Source organism: Schistocerca gregaria, chromosome 6, assembly GCF_023897955.1.
Source record: "Schistocerca gregaria isolate iqSchGreg1 chromosome 6, iqSchGreg1.2, whole genome shotgun sequence".
Classification (NCBI taxonomy): Eukaryota; Metazoa; Arthropoda; class Insecta; order Orthoptera; family Acrididae; genus Schistocerca; species Schistocerca gregaria.
In genome coordinates, this window is record NC_064925.1 from 319,043,417 (window position 1) to 319,068,951 (window position 25,535).

Genomic DNA, 25,535 nt, shown 5'->3' on the forward strand with positions numbered 1-25,535 from the left:
CACACATTTACTACTCTGGTGATGAGTCAGCAGTGCAGAACAAAAACTTCAAAAAAATTCTGAATCCCTGCCACCATCAAAATGACTTAGGAATCTCAGCTGAATGGAACTTTTTTGCTACAAGCCATGGAAAATCTCCATGTGATGGAATTGGAGGAACTGTAAAGTGCCTGGCAGCAAGAACAAGCCTTCAAAGACCAACTGAGGAGCAGATTTTGACACCAACTGATTTGTTTAAATACTGTACAAAGAATATCAGAGGAATCCAATTCATTTTTGTTTCAAAAGAAGACATTGAAACATTAAAAACTGATCAGGAAGCAAGGTTCAAACATGGCTGCACAGCACCAGGAACAAGAGACAATCACCATTTTGTGCCATTAAATGAAAAGCAAGTTTGTATTAGAAGAGTATTCAATGATACAATTTTCTTTGCGGCAAATGTTGACCACAGTCAAGCAACAGGTTCATTCAGAAATATTACAGCCTTACAACCAGGCCAATACATTGCCTGTATATATGATGGAAAATGGTGGATTGGTAATGTGTCTGAAGTTTCAGAAGAAGAAAATTATGTTTTCGTCAGTTTCATGCACCCCAATGACCTGCACATTCATTCTATTGGCCAGCTACGCAGGATGCTTGTTGGATTCCAAACCAACACATTACTTCTGCAGGATGCTTGTTGGATTCCAAACCAACACATTACTTCTATCATTTCAGGTCCATCAGCAAGAAGAATGAGCCTACATTATAGCTTCTTAGAATCAACTGTAATTGCTATTAGTAACAAATTACAGCAAATGAATTAATAAGAACTGAAATATTTGGCTTGGGAACCATAAAGAGTACGACTGGTAAATGTATTTTTTAATGCAATATAAATGTAAATTTATTTGAATATAATGAGGGGAACATTTCACATGGGAAAAATGTGGTGTCACCGCCAGACACCACACTTGCTAGGTGGTAGCCTTTAAATCGGCCGTGGTCCAGTAGTATACGTCGGACCCGCGTGTCGCCACTATCGGTGATTGCAGACCGAGTGCCGCCACACGGCTGGTCAAGAGAGACTTCCTAGCACTCGCCCCAGTTGTACAGCTGACTTTGCTAGCGATGGTTCACTGACTTCTACGCTCTCATTTGCCGAGACGATGGTTAGCATAGCCTTCAGCTACATTATTTGCTACGACCTAGCAAGGCGCCAGTATCCGTACTATTGATATTGTGAATCATGTACCACAAAGAGCGACGTTCTCCGTTAATGGATTAAAGTTAAGTATTCCACCAGCTACATCCGTTTTTCTCAATTCTAATTCCCTTGTCATGTTCCAGACCTCACGCCAGCCTGCGTGAGCTAAAACGCGTGCATTTCGGCCTCCTTTAACCATACGGTTAGCTCTCCTGCCAACCACAACACTGGCGACGAGGCAATACCGCGTTCTTTTCTAAATTGCCCTGATTTGCTTGTGTAATGGCTTCACCACAATCTCCAGATGTACTGTCCGAATTTTATCGCTTACAGAATCAGCAGACGCAGGCCTTGCTGGATGCCCTTGGACAGCTCGTCCAGGGTCAACGTGTGATGCAAAACGATGCGGCAGCAGCCGCTTCACCGCTAACGCAGCCACAACACGCAGTTGCGCCCACTTTTCGACCTTTTGATGCTGCACTGGAAAGCTGGACGGAGTGGTCACGCCAATTTGGATTCCATCTCGCCGCCTACAGAATTCAAGGTAACGAGCGGCAGCCTTTCCTCCTTTTCTCCGTCGGGGTACATACGTACTGTGTGATAGTCAAATTATTTCCCCAACGCGATGTAGCAACTGTGTCCTACGAAGATATTTTGTCTGCATTAGATGCATATTTCAAAGAATCAGTCAATGTAGTTGCGAAAAGGTATACCTTCTTCCCTACAAAACGTACGGCAGGTCAGACTAATCGGGTGTGGGTTGAGTGTCAATGTGGACTCCCTTATTCAGATACTATGGTATGTGATGCAACTGCACAGAACGTTTCTGATGTTCGTATAAGGGAACAGATTTTGAAACTAGTAAATCCCTCCCTTCAACAAGTGATGGACATACTGGATCGGCAGGACACACTTGACTTTGCTCAGGAATCATTTGAAACTTTGCCAGCAGTGTGTCAGATTAACCGGCCCGCCGGGTGAGCTGCACGGAACAGTAAACAGTACTTGCGCCCTGCCACGCCCCTGCCACGAGGCTCTCAGCCATGTGTGCCGCGCAGGCAAGCTAATTCAGTGATCAAATCATGCCCGCGGTGTGTTACTAAACATTCGCGTGAGAATTGCCTGTCATGCCAAGCTATTTGCTTTTATTGTAATAAAAAAGGGCATTGTCAGAGTGTTTGCCAGAAAAAGCTCAGATCGGAAGCTCAAAACCGTTCCAGGCCCTTTGCTTCGCGTCGGAATCGGAATCGAACCAAGGATACTCAGGCTAGCGAAATTTCACCCATGGAAATTCATGTAGTTCATTCCACTCCGCCCAGTGCCACTCTCTCTAATAGTGACTGTGCTCGCCCCAAAAATAGTGCGCGTTGACATCGCCAGAACTCCCGTCAAGTCGCAAGTGATAATGTACCAGTGTCAGTTCACGTTGCACAAGACAGTCGCTCTTTTCGTCAGCAGGACAATAAACTTTTTGTAGACTTGGACATTAACGGCAAAGTGATACCATTCCAGCTCGATACCGGAGCTGCAGTTTCATTGATCAATCAAGACACTTACAAACTGTTGGGCACACCTCTGTTGCGTGCCGCAAATGTTACATTACATAGCTACTCTGGTCAACGTATCCCTGTGTTAGAACAGTGCAGCCTTCTTGCAACATACAAAGGACAAACAAAACTTATGTCATTTTACGTCCTTCGTTCTTCTTCTGCAGTGAACTTGTTTGGTTTCGATTTATTTCAGTTGTTTAACTTGTCTATAGTCAATCAGGTCCTATCAGTGAACCAGATGGTGCCTTCAGACAGTGTTTCTAGTCTATGTGAAGAATTTGCAGACATTTTTGCACCGGGCCTCAGTTGAGCTATGAACTATAAGCACATTTGTAACTGAAAGTAAATGCGCAACCGAAATTTTTCAGAGCGCGCAATGTTCCCCATGCATTGCGTGATGAGGTCGCAAACGATTTGGAATCACAGGGTGTAACTGAACGTGTGCAGGCTTCTCTCTGGGCATCACCCTTAGTAATTCTGCCAAAACCTTCCGGAAAATTGAGACTTTGTGTGGACTTCAAGGCAACACTGAATCAACAACTAGTGATTGCAACTTTGCCTTTACCCCGCCCGGAAGATCTTTTTGACAAACTGTGCCCGGGCAAATATTTTTCGAAGTTGGACCTAGCAGATGTGTACTTGCAAATACCGGTGGACGACGAATCCCAGCGCGTTTTGGTGGTTAACACGCATCTTGGTTTGTATCGATTCAAACGACTGCCATTCACGTGTGCATCCGTCCCTGTATTGTTTCAGCAATATCTACAAACTGTTTGTGCGTCGGTCCCTACTGCAGCTAATTACCTGGACGATATTGTGATTTCGAAGTTGGACCTAGCAGATGTGTACTTGCAAATACCGGTGGACGACGAATCCCAGCGCGTTTTGGTGGTTAACACGCATCTTGGTTTGTATCGATTCAAACGACTGCCATTCACTTGTGCATCCGTCCCTGTATTGTTTCAGCAATATCTACAAACTGTTTGTGCGTCGGTCCCTACTGCAGCTAATTACCTGGACGATATTGTGATCTCCGGAAAGACGGAAGAAGAACATTTGGCCAATCTCAGAACATTATTTCAGGTCTTGCGACAAAATGGTCTTCGCTTGAGGAAGGACAAATGTATGTTTTTGCTCAGGACTTGCCATACCTGGGACATGTAATCAATGCCCAAGGCATACATCCCAGTCCAATGCACCTCCGTGCCATACGAGATTTGCCTTCGCCGCAGAATTTGAAGCAGCTACAGTGTGTGCTGGGAAAAATAAATTACTACCATCGCTATGTGCCAAAGGCCTCTTCCATTTCAGCTCCGCTTCATCGCTTACGTCGTCAGGGTGTTCCGTTCGTCTGGACGACGGAATGCGAACGCGCCTTTCGCCAGTTGAAATCGGCATTGCTTTCCAATACTTGCCTTACGCCATTTGTTCCCCAGAAGAACCTTTTGTTGATGGTGGATGCATCGGATTTCAAGATCGGTGCTTTGCTTGCGCACAAAGATGGATCGCACGATCGCCCTATTGTCTTTGCGTCCAAATTGCTCTCGTCTGTGCAAAGAAATTATTCACAGATCGAGAAAGAAGCATTGGCTCTCGTATTTGGTGTTACAAAGTTTCATGATTTCTTGTATGGTTGTCACAGACCACAAACCTTTGACATCGCTTTTTCATCCGACCAAGCCTGTACCTCCACGTACAGCGCAGAAATTCATTCGTTGGTCTATTTTCCACTCGCAGTACCGCTACGATATCTTGTATCGGTCCACTGCGAAGCACGGAAATGCCGATGCGTTGTCCCGCTTGCCTGTTGCTGAGGATAGGGCATTCGATTCCTCCGAACTTGCTTGCATGTTCATTGATGTGGAAACCGATGACATGGTCGAATCGTCGAATCGTTTCCCATTGATTTTCGTCGTGTAGCTGCAGCCACAGCTGCCGACCCTGTCCTTGTTTCCATTCTGCGTTTTGTTGCTACGCAATGGCCCTTGTCAAAGTCACGGATCGGGGACCCATTGGTTCGCCGATTTTTTGCTCACAAGGAGAGATTTTTTGCACGAAGTGGTGTTTTGCTGTTGCGTTCTGATAATGATCAGTCCAGGGTCGTGGTACCACATTCGTTACAGTCCTCTATCTTACAGCTTCTCCACCAAGGACATTGGGGTATAGTGAGAACGAAACAACTTGCTCGTCAGCACTGTACTTGGTTCGGAATTGATGCCGCGATTACGAACATGTGCTCTTCTTGCATGGTGTGTGCCGAACAACAATCAGCACCACCGCGGAAATTCTTTCCATGGCCAAAAGCCACTTCCCCTTGGCAACACTTATACATCGATTTTGCTGGTCCATTCTGGAATGCTCAATGGTTGGTTGTGGTAGATTGATTCAGTAATTTTCCTTTTGTTGTCCGGATGTCTTCCACGACGTCATCTGCCACCATCCAAGCGTTATCTGCTATCTTTTGCATTGAAGGTCTTCCACAGACTATGGTTTCCGACAATGGCCCACAATTCATGTTCGCAGAATTTCAGTCATTCTCCAAGGCCAATGGTATTCAACATCTGACGTGCGCGCCGTTTTCGCCACAGTCAAACGGTGCCGCTCAACGATTGGTCCGGACTTTCAAGTCACAGATGTTGAAGTTGAAAGAGTCGCATTCTCGGGAGGACACGTTATTGCTCTTTTTGTCCTCGTATCGCTCTCAGCCCCGAGATGGTCGCTCGCCGGCTGAGTTGCTCCACGGTCGCCCTCATCGAACGTTGATGTCTTTGCTACATCCGCCGCATCAGGTTCCTATGCAGCAGCAGACACCTCCTTTTGCTCCAGGCGACGTTGTCTACTCGGACGCGCTATGTATCTGGTTTTGAGGGGCCTCTGGTGAGGTGCGTCGGCATCTCAAGCAGCTGCGCCTCTGTCGTCGCACGGGATCTGCCACTCGCTGTCTGCTTTCAGCAACGATGCTGTCCGGTCAGCGCCCTGGGGACCCATCTACTGGCTCGCCTCAGCCCCAAGTGTTACCGACGCTACGTGCTGTTTTGCCTCATGGCGACGAGCCGCCGCAACTGCCGCCGCCGCCTGTTCTCCCGGCAGCGACGCCCGTAGTGGACGCACCGCTGCAGCTGTCGGGCGCCTCCCTGGGTCACGCGCCGCCAATCGATTCCCGGGACCAGTTGTCCTCCAACATGGAACTCTTGCCCACACCGGACCATAGGTCGTCTTCGCCCGTCGGGTGCCCCGGCCCGATGGAGGTCGACCCTTCGGCCCCTCCTGTCTCTCTACGGGCGCATACACCACATGTTGGCGTGCACCCTGGAGCAGGTTTTTAGGCGTTTCCTAGCTCCCCGCGGTCCGAATGGCAGGGTGCGGGTGGCACAGTCTCGCCTGTTGTTAGACTCCCCACCTCATCACATACGTCAACATGTGTTCCTCCCCGCGGCGGGCGGAAGCCTTATGTCACAATCGTACGCCGATTTGTGGGGGAGGAATGTGGTGTCACCGCCAGACACCACACTTGCTCGGTGGTAGCCTTTAAATCGGCCATGATCCGGTAGTATACGTCGGACCCGCGTGTCGCCACTATCAGTGATTGCAGACTGAGCGCCGCCACACGGCAGGTCTAGAGAGACTTCCTAGCACTTGCCCCAGTTGTACAGCCGACATTGCTAACGATGGTTCACTGACTTCTACACTCTCATTTGCCGAGACGATAGTTAGCATACCCTTCAGCTACATTATTTGCTACGACCTAGCAAGGCGCCAGTATCCGTACTATTGATATTGTGAATCATGTACCATAAAGAGCTATGTTCTGCGTTAATGGATTAAAGTTAAGTATTCCACCAGCTACGTCCGTTTTTCTCAATTCTAATTTCCTTGTCACGTTCCAGACCTCACGCCAGCCTGCGTGAGCTAAAACACGTGCATTTCGGCCTCCTTTAACCATACGGTCAGCTCTCCTGCCAACCACAACAAAAAATATATCTAAAAACAAAGATGATGTGACTTACCAAATGAAAGTGCTGGTAGGTTGATAGACACACAAACAAACACAAACATACACACAAAATTCAAACTTTCCCAACCAACAGTTGCTTCATCAGGAAAGAGGAAAGGAGAGGGAAAGACGAAAGGATGTGGCTTTTAAGGGAGAGGTTAAGGAGTCATTCCAATCCTGGGAGCGGAAAGACTTACCTTAGGGGGAAAAAGAACAGGTATACACTCGCGCGCACACACACACACACACACATATCCATACACAGACACAAGCAGACATTTGTAAAGGCAAAGAGTTTGGGCAGAGATGTCCGTCAAGGCAGAAGTACAAAGCAAAGATGTTGTTGAAAGACAGGTGAGATATGAGCGGCGGCAACTTGAAATTAGCGGAGGATGAGGCCTGGCGGATACGAGAAGAGAGGATATACTGAAGGGCAAGTTCCCATCTCTGGAGTTCTGACAGGTTGGTGTTTGTGGGAAGTATCCAGATAACCCAGATGGTGTAACACTGTGCCAAGATGTGCTGGCCGTACACCAAGGCATGTTTAGCCACATGGTGATCCTCATTACCAACAAACACTGCCTGCCTGTGTCCATTCATGCGAATGGACAGTTTGTTGCTGGTCAATCCCACATAGCAAGCTTTACAGTGTAAGCAGGTCAGTTGGTAAATCATGAGGGTGCTTTCACACGTGGCTCTGCTTTTGATCGTGTACACCTTCCGGGTTACAGGACTGGAGTAGGTGGTGGTGGGAGGGTGCATGGGACAGGTTTTACACCGAGGGCAGTTACAAGGGTAGGAGCCAGAGGGTAGGGAAGGTGGTTTGGGGATTTCATAAGGATGAACTAATTTGAATTTGAATTTTGTGTGTATGTTTGTGTCTGTTTGTGTGTCTATCAACCTGCCAGCACTTTCGTTTGGTAAGTCACATCATCTTTGAAAATTTATTTGGTATGACAAGATTTATGGGCCAATTTGATACCACACTATGATGTATTAGCCATAGTTTGACCTTTTGCTTTTTTGTGTAAGCAGAAGAGCCAACACTGTGTTACGAGTGGAGGCCGAAATGCACATGTTTTAGCTCACGCAGGCTGGCGTGGGGATGGAAGAACTATAGTGACGTGAGGTCTGGAACATGACAAGGAATGAGAATTCAGAAAGCGGACGTAATTATTTTGATACTTAACTTCAATCCATTAATGATGAACGTCGCTCTTGACGGTACATGATTCACAATATTATCTGTTCAGAATACATTCTCGAAGATAGTAATTATAGTAACTGAATATGGCGCCTTGCTAGGTCGTGGCAAATGATGTAGCTGAAGGCTATGCTAAACTGTCGTCTCTGCAAATGAGAGCGTATTTAGACAGTGAACCATCGCTAGCAAAGTCGGCTGTATAACTGGGCGAGTGTCAGGGAGTCTCTGTAGACTAGAGCTGCTGTGTGGCAATGCTCTGTCTGCTATTACTGATAGTAGCGACACGCGGGTCCAACGTATACTAACGGGCCGCAGCTGATTTAAAGGCTACCACCTAGCAAGTGTGGTGTCTGGCTGTGACACCACATGTTTTACAGCTAAGATATTGTACCCAAAAAGTTGAACAGGATCACAAAGTTTCAGCATGACAGGTCTCTTAGATCCTGAGTAATGGTAAATCAAAATTGATCATTTATTCATTTAAGTCGCAATATTGAGAAATGTAATGTAATGAAAATATAAGTTTATTTGTTCTTAAATGCAAAGTTTCCAAAATAAAACAACTTTTTCTGATCAAACAAGGTGAGCTCTTTTCAATGTGCCAAGAAAAATCAAATTTGAGTGATTCCTTTTGAGATACGACCTTTTGAAAGTGAGCCAGAATTGACTGATTAAATTGTTTAGCACAATTTGAAATTCGATAACTCGCTTATTATTTGAGCAATCTGGGTGCCATTCGCAGAGCTTTATGACATGCTGGCAGACTGCAGTTAACTAAAGTATTAGCTTCAGAATGTTAATCTTTCATTAGTTACAAGGCAATAAAGTATAGCCAAAATTTGGTACAACATGATTTATGAGCCACTTTGATAGCACATTATGATGAATTTACCATAGTTTGACCTTTTGTACTACAACTAAGCTACTGGATCCAAAAAGTTGAATAGGATTACAAAATTCCAGCACAACAGGTCTCTTAGATCCTGAACGATGGTAAAACAAAGTTGATAATTTATTAATTTCATTTGCAATGTCAAGAAATGAGCCTTTACAAAAAGGTGGCAAGCGGCCCCACCATACAACTTATGACGCTGTAATTTGGCTGTGCTCCATGTAAGGTCTATATGTACATCCTGTAAAAATTTCATCAAAATTGGAGACGGTCGAGTAGGGAGTTTGTCTAAATTTAGGCCACTTGATATGGAATGACCCCCCATTAAAATATAATGTTGCTACAACACAGTTTTACTACAAGGTGAATTCAAAAGGTAAGTTACACATTATCATGGCAGGTCAAGAAACTTTTATTGAATGCTGCACTACACTTCAAAGTGACACAAGTACAGCAGATTATCTTTCCACATAGTCACAAAGTCTCTGTAAACAACAGTCAGAACATTATTCCAATGTTTCAGCTGCTTAAAAATAGAAATGCGCTCCTTTGTCACTGAGCAATTCAAGAACTGCTGAGTGTATAGCCTCATCGTTGGAAGATCTCCTTCCCCCAGTTGTTCTTTCAGCTTGCTAAAAATATGGAAATTGCATAACGCAAGATCTGGACTTCCTGAATAGCATCGCCCACATCTGTGCGGCCTGTTTCAAATTGTTGGCACCATTTAACTATGCCTGGATGCGACTTTGTATTTGGCCTATATTTCGCCAGAATTTCATGGTAAATTTGTGAGCAGTTTAATATTGTCCCACATTCTTCAACTTTGGAGCAGATTTCCAGCAGCCATGCCATTTCAGTCACACGGCCACACCATTTCAGTCACACCTCTGTGATGCACCTGTTATACATACTGCAACACAAATGGGTATGCAGGACACTCAGAACTTGTACACTCTTCTGACAATACACTGTTCTTGCTGCATAAAGATCTTAGCGTGGGACAACATGTATAACTTATTTCCTGAAGTCCCTATGTATCTGTCCTCATTCCCACAATTTTTCTTTCCATAATTTTTCTTTCAGTGTTTCAGACATTAAATAGTCCAACAATTAATTTGCAATACTGTGTCATCACATTATCAAGGTCACATTCCATTATGATATTGACAGCACATAGCTCATAAGGTACATCACATATTGTCAAATGGAGGAGGTAGAATGGATCATTATCAATAATTATTATCAGTACTGTCATAATTGTTTGAGCTATGGGTTATCATATTTCAGAAATAATCATGAGTACTTCACCACTGTGAATAAGCAGTGTAATCTATAAGATGCAACAACATAGTATGTCATCTTCTCGAAGGATAAGAAATCGCAGATATGACTCTTGATTAACAAGTCATGGAATTACGCTGTATATCATTCTCTACAAGATACAAATGATTGCTTTTTATTCTTTAGACAAATTTTTTAGTGAACACACACCCAGATCACTTCCCAGACATTCCAGTTTGCTGTTCTTGTGCGACTTGTATGCATTATATCAAACATTTTGTTTACATACTACAACACACAATACTACTCTTTCTTAGTAGATAAATCAAGCTGACTCTTTTTGTGATTTGTTAATTATGTTCTAAAACTAATTTAGGTCCAAACATGGAAAATCCAGGATGGAATAATGACAATATCACGAAAAGGATAGACTGCTACTCAACTTATAGAGGAGATGGTAAGCCATAGACAGGCACTACAAAAAGACTACTAAACATGTGAGCTTTTGACCAAAGGGCCTTCTTCTAAAGTAGACAACACACACACACACACACACACACACACACACACACACACACACACACACATTCACGTAAGCACAATTAACACACACATGACCACTGTCTCTGGCCACCAAGGCCGGACTGCGAGCAACTGTGCATGATGAGAGAAGCAATCTGGGTGGAGGAGGTAAGTAGGAGGCTGTGATGGGGAGGAGGAGGGATAGCAGGGTTGGGTGGGGATAGTGAAATGCTGTTTGTGGGAGCATACAGGGACACAGTGCAGACAGAGTGGGACAGCTAGGGGCATTTTGGAGATTTGACAGGGGGGGGGGGGGAGGACAGGAGTGGAAAAGAAGAGAAGGAGGGGGGGAAAACGGTTGTGGGTGTGCTGGTGGAACAGAAGGCTTTGTAGTGCTGTAGAGGGAGCAGGCAAGGGGATACAGGGGTGAACGACAGCACTACAAAGACTTCTATCTTTTTTGCTCCTCCTCTACTTCTTTCCTTTTCCATTCCTCCACATCCACCCTCAACCCCCATCTAAACTCCTGACAGCACCTAGCTGCCCTACCCTGTCCCCTACACAGCCCTGTATGCTCCTACAAGCAGCACTTTACCTCCCCCCACCCCTACCCTCCTATCCTTCCCCTGTCCCCCCCCCCCTCCCCCCAAAGCCTCTTCCTTACCCCACAAACAAGATTGCTTCTCCCATCATGTGAAGTTTCTTGCAGCCCAGTCTCAATGGGCAGCGACAATGGCTGTGGGTGTGAGTTTTGCTTGTGTGAATGTGTGTGTGATGTCTACTTTAGAGGAAGGCCTTTTGTCAGAAAGCTCATATGTTTAGCAGTCTTTTTGTTGTGCCTGTCTGTGACTTCAACATCTCCTCTATATGGTGAGTAGCAATCAATCCTTTTCATAATAATGTCATAATCAGGATCCTTTTTTTATATTTATATGTAATTATGAATTATTTGTATCAAAACTGATGTTATATAAACTACAAATATTTAATAAAATACATCTCTTGAATCCCTATCCATGTGTTAACATGTGCTAATGAATCTATAGAATGTTTAACTAACATCAATACAAAAATAAAACAGCACCAATGGCAATGAGGTGTGACAGCACACAACCTTTAATTTTTCATTGCAGTGTGCAGTGTTGTAACTGTAAATATGCCAACTGTTAACGGATATATCCTTCTGTGAGATCAATTTATAGTTTTATTAAAAGAATGAACATCAGCATGTCAGTCAATTAGCTTTAAGGAGTCAACACAATGCAGTTATTGACAGAAATGAGCTGGTCTTCTAGCAAGACTAAGCAACGTATCACATGATAAAGGTGTATTGCAACAGTTAAAAAAACACGAGTAGCACTTTCAAATGCTTTCTTTCCCACTCAGTTCTTAGACTGACAGTGGTGGTCATGATGGAACTTCCTCAACAGGCATTTTTTTCTATCAAACTTCACACATTCATCACCTTCTTGCAGCTGAAGGGCTCTCCCCCTATCCACTAACACTTAACTACCTAGTTACAACCTGTCAGTTAAGTTCGGGTGTTAGCTGCTGATTATAAAAATGTGACTTGATTGTGTTTATACTGCTCCTAATGAATCTCAAACTACACATAGATGCCAATGCAAAGCTATTCTTACTAACAATGACTTGGAGAATTGAATCACTGTTATATAAACATGGTTTTTACAACATCAAATTTTGATATCACCTCCTCTTTGTGTATCCAATGTCAAAAAGCGATAGCAGAGAAGTATCACCATTCATACTACAAAGGAAGTTCTGAAGATATGAGTGGTAAAATCAACATATATGATAAGAACAGGCAGAAACTCCAGTTTTGGAAAAAGAAGATTTGAAATCAAAATTATCTGTATTTCAGAGTGTACTCTTAAGATTTTGTCAGTAGATTATGCAATGGCATTTTTAATTCAATTTCTTAAAACTACATTTCAGAAACTCAAGTTTCCATAGATATGTTCACTTATGAAGTTGCCTGTTTTATCAAAATACATTTTACCTCATTTTTCCCATTTAAAGGATGTACCCATTTTTCAATTAATTTTGTTGATATACCATCTACAAAATTTCAATTTTCAGCCCCAGAAATCCTTGCAGTGTCTTGTTTTCCAAAAATTTGACAGAAATATGATAATCTGGAAGTGAGGGTATATTTTTAATGATATATATTGCTAAGTAATCTTACTATAAATTTTTATTACAGACAGTCAGTGGTCTGAAGTAACAAATAACTCAATTAACAAATGGAACATGCTTAATTACAAAGGGTTGTATACTTATTGTTACTTTCTCTTCCGCTTTCTTCAATTACGCCACATACCCTTTTATTGTCTTTTTTCCAGTACCTCTCCATAGGTCTTATGTTTAAATGCGAACATTCACAATCTGCAGCTATCCGTGAACAAATGAACACCTTGTCACTTGATGCAGTCCCCTCCTCTCTTAATATCTTTGTATATGCAACTAATGAAGCTTCACTTAGATAACAAGAGAGGCAAACATATCTTATTTGCAGATAATACACTGTATCTCATTTAACAGTTAAAAAATTTAACCATATCACATATAGCTGGAGTCTACATACGGAGCTTTCAAATAATGGCACTGTTAGTAAACTTAACTGATCAAGTCTCTCAAGTCAGGAATTATTCTCAAAATGCAGTAATTATAGCACCAAAAGATTTGTGAAAAAAATATACCTGTATTAGGAAATCTGGATCCACAGCTCGCAAGTAAGATGTCCCAAAGGGCATTGTACGTACTGTTCGAAAATGTGTTTCAACAGCCTCATCTAGCTCTTTTATTGCATTTTTAAAATCACCATTGGCTGCAGCTGCTTGAGATGACATGAATAACACTTCTGCAGATGGATGAATTTCATGGAGAAATTCCACCTGAAAAAAAGTGCATGAAGATATGGTTTAGTCGTTAACAGAGACAGGACCTTTGGCAGTGTGCCTTTTTAAATGTGTTACATCTATCTTCAGTCTGAATGTGAATTTGTACAATTTACACCTTTGTGACTGAAACATTGCAGTTTTGTGCCTTTTTATATAAAGGCCATATTTCCAAAACAAGTGTCTTTTCTTGTTTTTTTTTTATTATTTCTTCTTTCTTTATCAAAAACAGCAATGAGTATTGCCATAAAATGAGGTGACAGTAGGTAAGCGTTTTAATTTATTGCTTGTGTTTACTTGGACTCCTATTTCTTTGATCCTGTTGGATTCAAAAGCAATAATGAGTGCCAGAGCTAAAGACTGGTTTGATTATCGTTATAAATTTCTCTTTCTTTCAATTTTCATTGTCATACTGTTGTGCAAGCTAGCTAATAAAATGCAGTGTTCCTTTATGTAGAAAATTTCAAAGTTACAGTAATACTTTCAGATCCGACGAATTGTCTACTGATCGTAAAATACTTTTGTGCAAAATATGGGAGCAGTCAATGAACTATGAAAAGAAATATTTCATTCATCAACATATCAGCAAAACCAAACACAAAAACACACTTTTGAAAGTTACTGGGAAGAATATTTCTTTGCTTCCAACGGCAATTTCAATGTTGAGTCAAAAAACACAGTTTGCATTCAATTTATGTGAAGCTTTTATTAAAGCTGAAATCCCTTTGTGGAAACTACAGAATCCTACATTAAGATAGTTTTCAGAGAAGTATGCAGACAAATCTGTGCCCTGTTTGTCAACCTTATGAAAATGTTCCTTAAGTGAATGTCGCAATGAAATAATGAAAATCAATAAAGATTAAGTAAAAAATAAGATTGGAATTTCTATCTATGAGTCAGTTGATTGTGCAGGTTATTTTATTGATAGTGTCACTTTTACGCCATTAGGTCCTTTTTATTACTTTTCTATTATATCAATTGGTGCCTCAGTTATTAAGGATTTGTTTACCGTTCCAAAACATTTTGGAAATTCAACTCTTTGTAGAAACTATTTGTTGGAAAGATCTAAATCAGAAAATAAAATAATCACACGTGAAGATTAACATCGTATGCCATAATGAAGAACATCCAGAGATATGGAACACATCAAGTTATACATCATTCAAGAGAAGCAGTTTTTTTCAAATAGCACTGATAGTTAACTATCACTATATTGCTATGAACTATTTGTGCTTCCCAGGCTAAATATGACATAGTACAATTAGAGGGCTGCAACTATATTGAAAGAAGTTATTATTTCCACAGTTATATCAAATACTTATTTAGCTTCCATTGCCAACTTAATACTTGCTACATTACATTGGTGTTAATTAAACTTTAACAGATATCAACAACTACTGCAACAGCAACATGTGAACAATAAACATCACTTTTTTCATGTAGCAATAGGAACCTTTAACCCATCTAATCATACAATTTCCAGAAATATTTATCACAAATTATCTGATTATGTTTTGTTCCACAGTAGTAGTAGTAGTAGTAGTAGTAGTAGTAGAGGGGTTTTGGGCGCACGACGGCAAGGTCTTCAGCGCCCGTTCAATAACTTAGTGAGACGGGTGTCAAGAAAAATCCCAGGAATATAAAACGGAACAGAAAACATGGGTAACAATCGTTGAAAAACATGTGCTCACCCACACCAAAGTGTGGGATAAAGCAGAGCGTCAGCAGTAAAACATGGACGACACAGAAAGAAAATGATAGAGGAAGCTAAAACAATGTAGCAGATGGAAGTGGCTGGCTGACCGCAAGTAAAAAAGGGGAGGAGTCAGCCACTCTGCAATACACTAAAACCTACAGCCTAAAATTTTAGGCCAGAGTCCAGACACATCACAAAACTTAAAAACCCTAGACACACACGTCTCATCGTTAGCTAAAACAGAAGGCAGATCACCAGCAACTTGTGCTTCTGCCCGTGCATCACGGTATAAAATGCAGTCTGTTAAAATGTGCCAGACAGAGATGTGCACACCACAAGCATCACAAAACGGTGGATCCTCCCGCCGTAATAAAAAGCTATGTGTGAGAGGACAGTGCCCGATCCGAAGACGTATGAGAACCACCTTCTCCCGCCTGAGCAACCGGCAGGAGGAACGCCACGGCTGAGTGGTTGACTTTATCAACCGCAGTTTATTGGCCGTCACCGCCAGCCATTCGTCCTCCCACAACTCCATGCACTTCCTGTGGAGTGCAGCGATGACTGACTGCAAGGGAATAGGACACTGGACCACATCCTGCTCTCTGCAGGCCTCCTTGGCAGCCTGATCGGCCTGTTCATTGCCCCATATGCCGACATGACCAGGCACCCAGCAGAAGGATACTTCCATACCCCGCCATTGGAGCAAGTACAGTTGGTTACGTATCAGCTGGGCCAGCTCCTCAGCCAGGTACAGGTTCTGCAGTGATTGTAAGGCACTAAGAGAATCGGAGCAGAGAAGAAATCGATTGCCCCAAACACGATTCATCTGCTCCAGTGCCTTCAGGATCGCGTGGAGCTCTGCTGCGAAAACGGTATATTCAGCAGGGAGGTGAATCCGGGTAATTTGATCAGGGAACACTACAGAACAGCCAAGGAAATTCTCCTGTTTGGAGCCATCAGTGTACACGACAGTGAAACCGTGATGCACATCTAAAATGTTAAAAAACAGAGATTGGAATGTAAAATCAGGTGTGCGATCTTTCTTAAAATTAGTCAAATCTAAAATAAGTTTGGGTCTCCGGAGGAGCCAAGGTGGAGATCTGCTCCAACATCGACGCAAAACACGAAGACCAGCCATAGACATCTCAGCGAGGCAATCCTATGCGCGAATCCCACAGGGCTGCATCGCCAGAGGGGGCTGAGCAATGGCATGGTATGCAGGGGTGTATGGTGTGGACAAAATTTTATATGCCTGGCGCACTGTAAGTAGCCGTTGCCGCATAGGAAGTGGCGGTTCACCAGCCTCTGCACAGAGGCTTGGTGTGGGGCTAGTTCGGAATGCCCCAGTGGCCAACCGAAGCCCTTCATGGTGCACAACGTCCAACATCTTTAAGTAAGAAGGCCTCGCAGACCCATACACCGTGCACCCATAATCGAGTCGAGATCGCACAAACGCCCTGTAAAACTGGAGCAGACAAGTCCTGTCAGCTCCCCATGTACTATGGCTAAGACATTTTAAAATACTTAAAGCCTTCAGTGACCGCCGTTTCAGGTCTTTAAGATGAGGTAACCACGTGAGCTTTGAGTCAAAAATGAGCCCCAGAAGCCTCAGCGTGTCTAAAAGTAAGAATAGTGTCCCTCATCCGCAACTCAGGAACGGTTAAAATCGAACGACAACGGCTAAAAAGAACACATACAGACTTCTCGGTGGAAAACTTAAAACCACTCTTCCGCACCCAGTCATCCAAACGTCTAATCGTAAGTTGCAACTGACGAGTTGTCGTTGCAAGGCTTGAAGAAGAGCAAAACAAAGAGAAGTCATCCACAAACAAAGAACACTGGACAGGACTTTTCACTATGGACGTAATGCTATTAATAGCGATGGCAAAGAGAGTCACACTTAAAACACTACCCTGAGGGACACTGTTTTCCTGCTCAAAGCGATCAGACAGGACGTCACCAATTCGGTATCTAAAATATCGTGGCGAGAGGAAAGACTGAATAAAAAGAGGAAGACAACCACGAAAACCCCATTTGTGAAGTTGCTCCAGGATGAGACGCCTCCAGGTGGTATCGTAGGCCTTCTCAATGTCAAAAAATACACCTAGAAGGTGATGATGGCATAGGAAAGCTTGTTGTATAGTCGCCTCCAGGAGGGCAAGGTTATCGAAGGTGGAACGAAACCTCCTGAACCCACACTGAAAGCAACTAAGGAGTTGCCGGGATTCTAACATCCAGACAAGGCGGCGGTTGACCATCCGCTCCAAGGTCTTCCCTATGCAACTAGTGAGGGCAACACTACGGTAGCTACATGGGCTCGTGTGGTCTTTCCCAGGTTTTAAAAAAGGGATTAAAACTGCCTCACGCTACGCGTCAGGAAAGTGACCCAACGCCCAAATTGCATTAAAAAGTGCGAGGAGGATTTCTTTGTTGCGCATTGTGAGGTGCCATAGCATACTGTAATGGATCCTGTCGTGACCAGGGGATGTGTCACGAGCTCCAGACAACGCAGAATCCAGCTCCCACATAGAAAATGGGCAGTTGTAAACTTCATGAGAGGTGGACTGGAAGTCCAGACTACATCTCTCAGCAACGGCCCTATGGCGCTGGAAACCTGGATCCTGACTGGTTGTTGCAGTAACTGTGGCAAAATACGCTGCCATAGTCTGGGCAATGTCTCGCGGATCCATGTGGAGAGTGCCGTTATTCATTACAGCAGCTATGGGGCACCTCCCTCCTCTGCCAGAAATTCTCCTGATGGTCTCCCACACAATGGAACTTTTGGTGGAACGATTAATGGTGTTCAGGAACTGTTGCCATGACCTCTTCTTGCTCTCACGAATAATGCGGCGACACCTTGCCCTCGCCACCTGAAATACTGCAAGATTCTCAGCAGTCAGCCGAGACTTGAACCGACGCAGAGCCGCACTCCTGGTCCTGATTGCAGAGCGGCATTCGGCACTCCACCAAGGCACAGGTGGCCTCTTCCGGGGGCCCGTGGACTGTGGAATGGATGCTGCAGCGGCGTGGTGGACCGTTTCGGTAATATGAGCCACCCACACCTCAACAGTCGCACAGTGTTCGAATTGGGCCAACTGATTATAAAGTGTCCAGTCAGCTCCATTGAGCACCCATTGTGGTGGTCTCCTTTCGGGGCCCACGCCATCTGGCAGGTGAATCCAGATGGGGAAATGATCACTGCCATGCAAGTCATCGACCACTTCCCAGTGAGCACTGGCGGCAAGAGCTGGAGAGCAAAGCGAGAGATCAATGGCCGAGAACGACCCAGTCGCTGTGCAGAAATGAGTACTCTGTCCTCCATTGAGCAAGTAGGCACAGGATGACAGGAGAAGCCTCTCAATTGCTCTACCCCTGGGGCAGGTAATTGCAGAGCCCCAAAGGACATTGTGGGCATTAAAATCACCACAAATAATGAATGGTTGGGGGAGCTGTGTAAGAAGGTCGGTGTGGGCCACTTCATCAAGTGCGTCATGTGGGGGCAAGTAAAGTGAACAGAGAGTCAATGGATGACGTACATGCACAGACACAGCGACAGCCTGTAAAGTCGTCATAAGCGAGAGAGGCGAGGAGTGATAGTCCGTCCTGACGAAAATACCTACACCTCCTCTAGCTCTCTCTCCACGCAGGTCGTCCTTTTTGTAGAGTGTATAGCCTCGCAGCTCAGGGGAGTATGACGGATGGAAGTAAGTCTCCTAGAGACAGAGACACAGTGGTCTACACTGAGAGAGGAGACGAAATTCCTCCACATGCGTCCTGAACCCTTGCAAGTTCCACTGAAGTATGGGAGCATCTATGTTGGGGGTAGCACCTTCATCCTGTCTCTCCGACGGGGCGGGGAGACCGTAGCAGGTGGAGGGGCTGGTGTGGGACGAGATGAGTGCCCCACACATACGTTGTGCTCCATCAACTCTGGGGAAGAGTCAGATGAAGCCTCACGTAAAACAACAGCCGCATGGTCAGATGGCTTACCACGGGATTTGACCCGGTGTTGCTGCTGTACAGGAGCCTTCTGTGGTTTGGTGGGCTTCGGGGGAGCTGATGTGGGAGTGGTAATTGGCGCACTGGGCTTGGGAACAGCCTCAGCTTTTGGAGGCGACAGGGCTGGCCCAAGTTAGCCACTGTACCCTTGTCTGCCGTTCGAGTAGGGGCTACCGGCTCTGAAACACTGGCTGCATTGCAAGTGCACTGACAGCTGCAGGTGTTAGTGCCAACACTCACAACCTCGGTCTGCATTGAGGCATCGACTTTTGGATTAGGCTTCTGAACCAGCGATGCGAAAGATGTAGCAAATGTGGGAGGTTGCATCGACTTATAGATCTTCTTGGCCTCACCGTAGGGGATACGCTTGGTTGTTTTTATTTCCTGGACTTTGCGTTCCTCTAAAAATATTCAGCAGTCCCTACTGCAAACAGGGTGGTTCCCAGAGCAATTGATACATCTGGCTGGAGACGAGCAACCAACTCCTTCATGAGCAGCCTTACCACAGTTGCCACAAGTCGCTTCACCTTTACACCCTAAGATGGTATGCCCAAAACGCTGGCATTAAAACAGCGCATTGGCGACGGGAAATAAGGGCGCACACTAAGACGAAGGAAGCCAGCTTTAATATGTTCTGGAAGTTTCGTGCTACTGAAGATCAGAATAAAAGAGTCAGATTTCACAAGATTGCCATCAACCCTCTTCATGATACGTTGAACATCAACGATACCTTCCGGAGGCCACTCACATTGCAGTTCGTCTTTGGGAATGTCGACTAGATCCCGGCATGTCACAACACCTTTGCTGTGCAGTTCAGTGTCTATGGCATACTCCACAGGGCATTTAGCAGCTTGCAGGTTAGTGGCTTGCTGGGAAGTGGAAGTTTCCACGAGCAAGGTCCCATAACGCAAACGGTTCACTGATTTTAAGGAGCCACAGATGCCCTCCAGACCCTTCTGTATATAGAAGGGCGAAACCTTCTCAAAACTACCGTCCTTCCATTTCACAATGAGAAACACATTCTGAGTACCAGAATGCATTCTGTTACTAAAGACTTCACTTGTCAAAGATGTGCTGCAGTCGGGGGTCTGGCTGCACGAGCCCTCTTCAGAGACTGGGTGTTAGAACCTTCCAGCGGCCCACACTTTCCGCTGGGAGGAGGAAAACAGGATTTCGAAGGATCCATCTCGGTCCCACGAGTGGCTAGGGAACTAGAAGTCCACCTAGACGGAGCCCCGCGTGCCTAGGTAAGCCTTATACAACTGAGGTGCGGCAGGTTCCCCAGAGGTTGCCCGCTAATGACTGTTCCACCTCAACAGCCATGCATCTCATTGGCGCGCAGCCCACCTTGAGATTGAGGGGTTGTTTATAGAGGTTTATTCCATCCTCGCAATCCGGGCGGCCAAGCCAAGATCCCCACTCCCTGAGACACACATCATTTCACCGCCACGCTGCACAGTGGTCGTTGAAGTATGCCCAGAGCTTACGGTGACAGGGGACTGGCGACGTTTACCAGTCCCCAGCTCAGGAACCCCAGGATCGCCAAGCCCGTACCCAGCAAATGAATGCTGAGCCCCTGGGGGCTTTGTTCCACAGTTCCTCCTTCAAGTCTCATGGTCATTTTTTGAAAATTGTTGCATCCACATACAGAACTCTGCTCTGAATACTAAACATGGAGGCAAAATCTACATGATGTGTCATAAACCTATATATAAATGTAACGGCCATGATGATGTCATTGTCTAGGGGATGTTATCTAAAACCACTTACTGTTGCTTTAGTTAAAAAAATAATAAGATTATTATTGACATATTAATCAGATGTCAATAATGTTAGGCTGAATGTAGGTGCTGCAATCTAATTAAAGCTCCACAACTACAAATTAAATTCCATCATATAGTTTTTTTTCTCCTTAAGGGGGAATCACATTAGGAGGCTGTTTAACTGATTTTTGAGATTTTTTTGGGTGGGAAGAATTAATTAGAATTTAATCAAATTTTGACATCATTTCATTCATATTTTGAACAGTTTTTGTAATTTTTTTTTAATAATTTCAGCCACAAATAACAAAGTTATGCTGTGATGTCCACTTAAGGTTGTGAATATAGGTCTCCAATTGCATACAGTGTAGCCATTCCGATTTTCATCTGAAATCGAAAGGTTTTGATTTTCTATTAATAACATATTTCCAGAGAATATGAACCTCAATGCACGTGAAAATACTGAAAATTAAAAATTTTGCAGCAGGTGTTAGAACAATTTACTTTGATTTTCATGATTTTTTTTCCTCTAATTACGCAAAGAAAACTACCCTTAAAATCTTGATATCATCTCACTAGTTAGTTCATATAATTCGTAATTTTCTAAACTTTTCAAGTTGGCTGCGTGCAAATTCATTTAGAGATAAACGCACTTGAAGAATAAATTCTCGGAATTCAAGGAAGTTAACAATAATGTAAAATGCTTATCGATTAATATGCAATTCCAGTAATCCTCCTTCTTCCTCATAGGCTTTGTTTTGCACTTGCAGCAGTGCTTTCCGAGCTTCCCGACCTCCCTTTGATTCTAACGAATAACGTCGATTCTGCCGGCTAACGCGCTGGTTATCTATTTGTTCGGCATAATTGAAGCTTTGCGTGGCTACTACAATTCCTACCTTCTTCATGACCATCAGAAGGGATGAATTTCCTTCATTGAATAAGCCTGCTGCTAAATACAGTGCCAATTCAACAACTTTTAGTATGGAGTTAATCACCAAATAGTGGAATTAAAACTTTCATTTGCTTTTTGTGTGTGGCAACCTAAACATCCCTCCAGTAGTTCATCCCTTGATAAATCTTCATATATTGGAAGAATTGCCTTTTGTACATAGAGGTGCAATGGAGTAGGGTGTGGTTCATGTTCCATTCAGAATGTATACGTGGACAAGAAAAAATAATTCCCGGATTTCCCTGTTAAAAATACACTTTCCCCCAGATGAAAATACACTTTTTCCATGGTAAGTAACAGTATACTTTTCCTCGGAACTGTAAAAATTATCAATCCTTTCAATGGTTGTGGTTTTATACACCGACATAAAATTTCCCGGCACTTTAGAAAACGAAACTCAGAGGAAAAAACACGTTTTGGAAAGATGTCTGGTGTGCAGCAACATGTACACTGCATACTTTCATATTGCACGAAAGTATAAATTCGACTTCTGCTTAACACCGCATGTTAGTTTCCGAAGGATTGAAATCGAGACTGCGATGCACTTTTGAAAGCCAGTCGTAGCTCATGTCAAGAGATCTCACCAGCCAATGACAGAGGATATTCAGAGCATAGGTTACGTGATGTAGTCAGCCCATAGCAACATCACTGTTAAATAGCGCGAACACACAAATAGGAAAAGGTAATGGTTTAAATTAATATACATAGTGTTGCTACAAGAAAAGAAAAGCTTACACATTTAATATTGGTCTCTAAGATTAATAAGCTGCAAGAGAAGCTACGCTTTCACACATAATGTTGATCTTTTTTGCGTGTATTACACTTTAAGATAGATCACACAAATGCGCCAGTAAAATTTTTAATGACGACATAAATGTCTGATCTTCTGAGCTCGAAAATATTCTAAACGGTCGTCCTCAAAGATTTGATTTTTGAATGAGAGTCAAATGCTCTGCAATTTAAGAAATTCATCGGACATTCGCGTGCAGAGTTCATCTTGCGTAAAAGGAAATTTTCTTTGGAAGTAATGCTTTTCAAACAACCATTCAGAATATTGTCCCGTGATATGTTAGAAATAGATTCATTTCAGCAGTTGCCAGTGAGCGCCAGATAACAGGCGACACCGCGCTAACGCAGCTACGATAACGCACGAAGCCCGTACATTCGTATGTGCAAAACATTAAAATATCTTACATTATGTCATTAAAAAAAAAAAGACATTAGAGGATACTCCAGGAGCATGGGAATTTTGGGAGCCATACTAAAATGGATAATTTGGCTTAAAGTGCACATTCGTATGTCCAGATTCAGATGCACAATTTCTTGGAGTACCAGTACTGTATTATCTCGTGTATGGTTCTTTATTATGGCTTAATGCCATACGTGCTAGAAGATGAAAATGTGAACTTGAAATGCAGCAAACAGTTGAAACTAGCCAATAGTGTGGCATTAAACACTTCGATTCAAATAAATTGACTGCTTCAGCAGAAAAGATTAATAAAAGTCAAATTTCTTTAACAAACCGACAACAATAACTTCACTGTTCTGCAAGGCGATTAACACCTAACAGTCAGAAATGTGGCAACAAAATAAAAACTGAAATTAATAACATATTTCAGCCTTCCGTAATTCTGTGAATATATTTTAATTCACTTGGTAGCTCCTGGTCACAGAAATCCGTTTTGTTTTCATTTGATGCGAGAGCAATAAACGAAGAAGAAACAGCAAAATCACTTAACGTAAACACAGGTCACGTGGAGACTACCACCTCCCCACTGTAACTAATACTGCTCTGTACATCAGGCCTGGATCTACGATATTTCCGAACCAGGGCAATATTAGATAGTGGCGCTACCCCACCCTCGAGAGTTTGAGATAGAACTCCAAAAATTTTAAAAATCGACTTTTCAAAAATACCTTCATTTTGTAGCGCACATCTTTCTGAAGAGGGAATGTAAGACATGTTATTTGGTTTTAAGTGTGCCAAAGTGCAGTGCCAAGCCTCTTCACACAGCATTCTTCCATCGCATGTTTCTGTATTTCTCTCTGTGGAATTCAAACATGTAATATTTTGTAATGGGTGCCATCAAACTATATTGAGGCCAGTGGAAATTAAAATGTCCTGTGGTGCCTCTCCTGCTCGAAGTCGGCCAGTTTGACACCCTGCCCCTCTTAAAAAGAATCTCGCAATTAACACTGGATGGGATTATTTGTAACCAGCAGAACAAGAACTCTTCAAAAAATTTGCATTCTTTTCTGCCTATTAGCTAGTAACTTGCTGTTCTGTGTGACATAAAATTAAATATAGGATACATAAAACGAGTAAAGACAACGAGACAAGCAAGACAGTACACATTTCTTCAATCCTTATGTCTTAGCTCTCCCCCCCCCCCTCCCCCCCCCCCCTCCCCCCCCCCAAGTAATCTTGCCACCACTTTATGTGGCGTACTTTCTTTCCTGGAAAAGACTCTATTACGTCATCGAAGTTCTTCAACGTTTTGCTACATGAAAAAATGAAATGTCGTTGTCTAATACTAGAAAACCTGTTAATACAAATTGTATCCAAGACTGGTGTGGTTCCTCGATCAGGTTACATGTATTTTGTCACTGTCTGCTAGATAAAATGAAAGAGGCCTGCCTAATATTGCAGCAACTGTTACACACACCAAATAAACGGAGACTGTTTTGGCACAAATGGTCACTTTCATAGCACAACAGAATATAATTCATGAAGTACCAATATCAAATGCCTATTAGGCCTACTACGAGCAAAAAATGTTATGTTAGGAAATAGTTTCACATTTGATTCATACTCCCTAGCTTCTGAAGCATGAGATCGAAAAGTAGTAGTATGAAATTTTTATATAAATTTGGAATCGTCATAGTCTTCCATAATTTGTGTGAGACCATTTCTTCTCCTTCCTCATTCTAACAATCAATCTTGTCATTACTAATTCTGTAACTATTCCTGCCAGTGTCAAAACTTGTTCTCTGGTTAACTTCACTAACTCTGCCACAATCACTGCTTTAGTTATCCCGCATTTATTCTCCGGTTAGGAGTTATAATGTGTTCGTACAACGCGTTTTCTGTGCTACTCCTAGAATAGAACTATAGTGGCTGCTAGCCGGGGACTGTACAACTGGCCCTTAGTAGTGTAGGGGTCTGGCCAAAAATTTTCTGTCAAAACTTCACTTTCTTGGACACACAGAGAAGACAATACGTGATCTTTGTTGCCTATTATTCCTGCTAGTCATTTATTTCCACTCTGGTAGTCTGAATCCACGGAATTCGCTAGTAATTATAACAATGCTGATAGTTTACAAACGCAGTCAACCGCATAAAAAGCGATTGGCATTCACCCGTTCGACTTCATTCCACTCTGCTCGTATAGACCTGTCCCCTTTGACTGCAGGAAAGTTTATTTCTAGATGCGACAGAGATTCCCATGACAGAGACATCACGTACACTATGCATGCGTTCAAAAATCAACTTGTAATTCATACAGAAATCAACTTAGAATTTGTTTGTGAAAAAAGGTCTTTTTCCTCAATAATATGAATTTGCCCCCTCTGAAACT

General features: G+C 43.2%; 1 protein-coding gene across 2 annotated transcripts in view; it reads right to left on the reverse strand.

Moving 5' to 3' along the window:
- Positions 1-25,535, reverse strand: part of LOC126278379 (tetratricopeptide repeat protein 21B-like) — a 268,639-nt gene that overhangs the window by 147,304 nt on the left and 95,800 nt on the right. For both annotated transcript variants that reach the window (XM_049978456.1, XM_049978457.1), the window contains exon 7: positions 13,356-13,550. In XM_049978456.1, the coding sequence (XP_049834413.1) occupies positions 13,356-13,550 (195 nt within the window). The remainder of the gene's footprint in view (positions 1-13,355; positions 13,551-25,535) is intronic.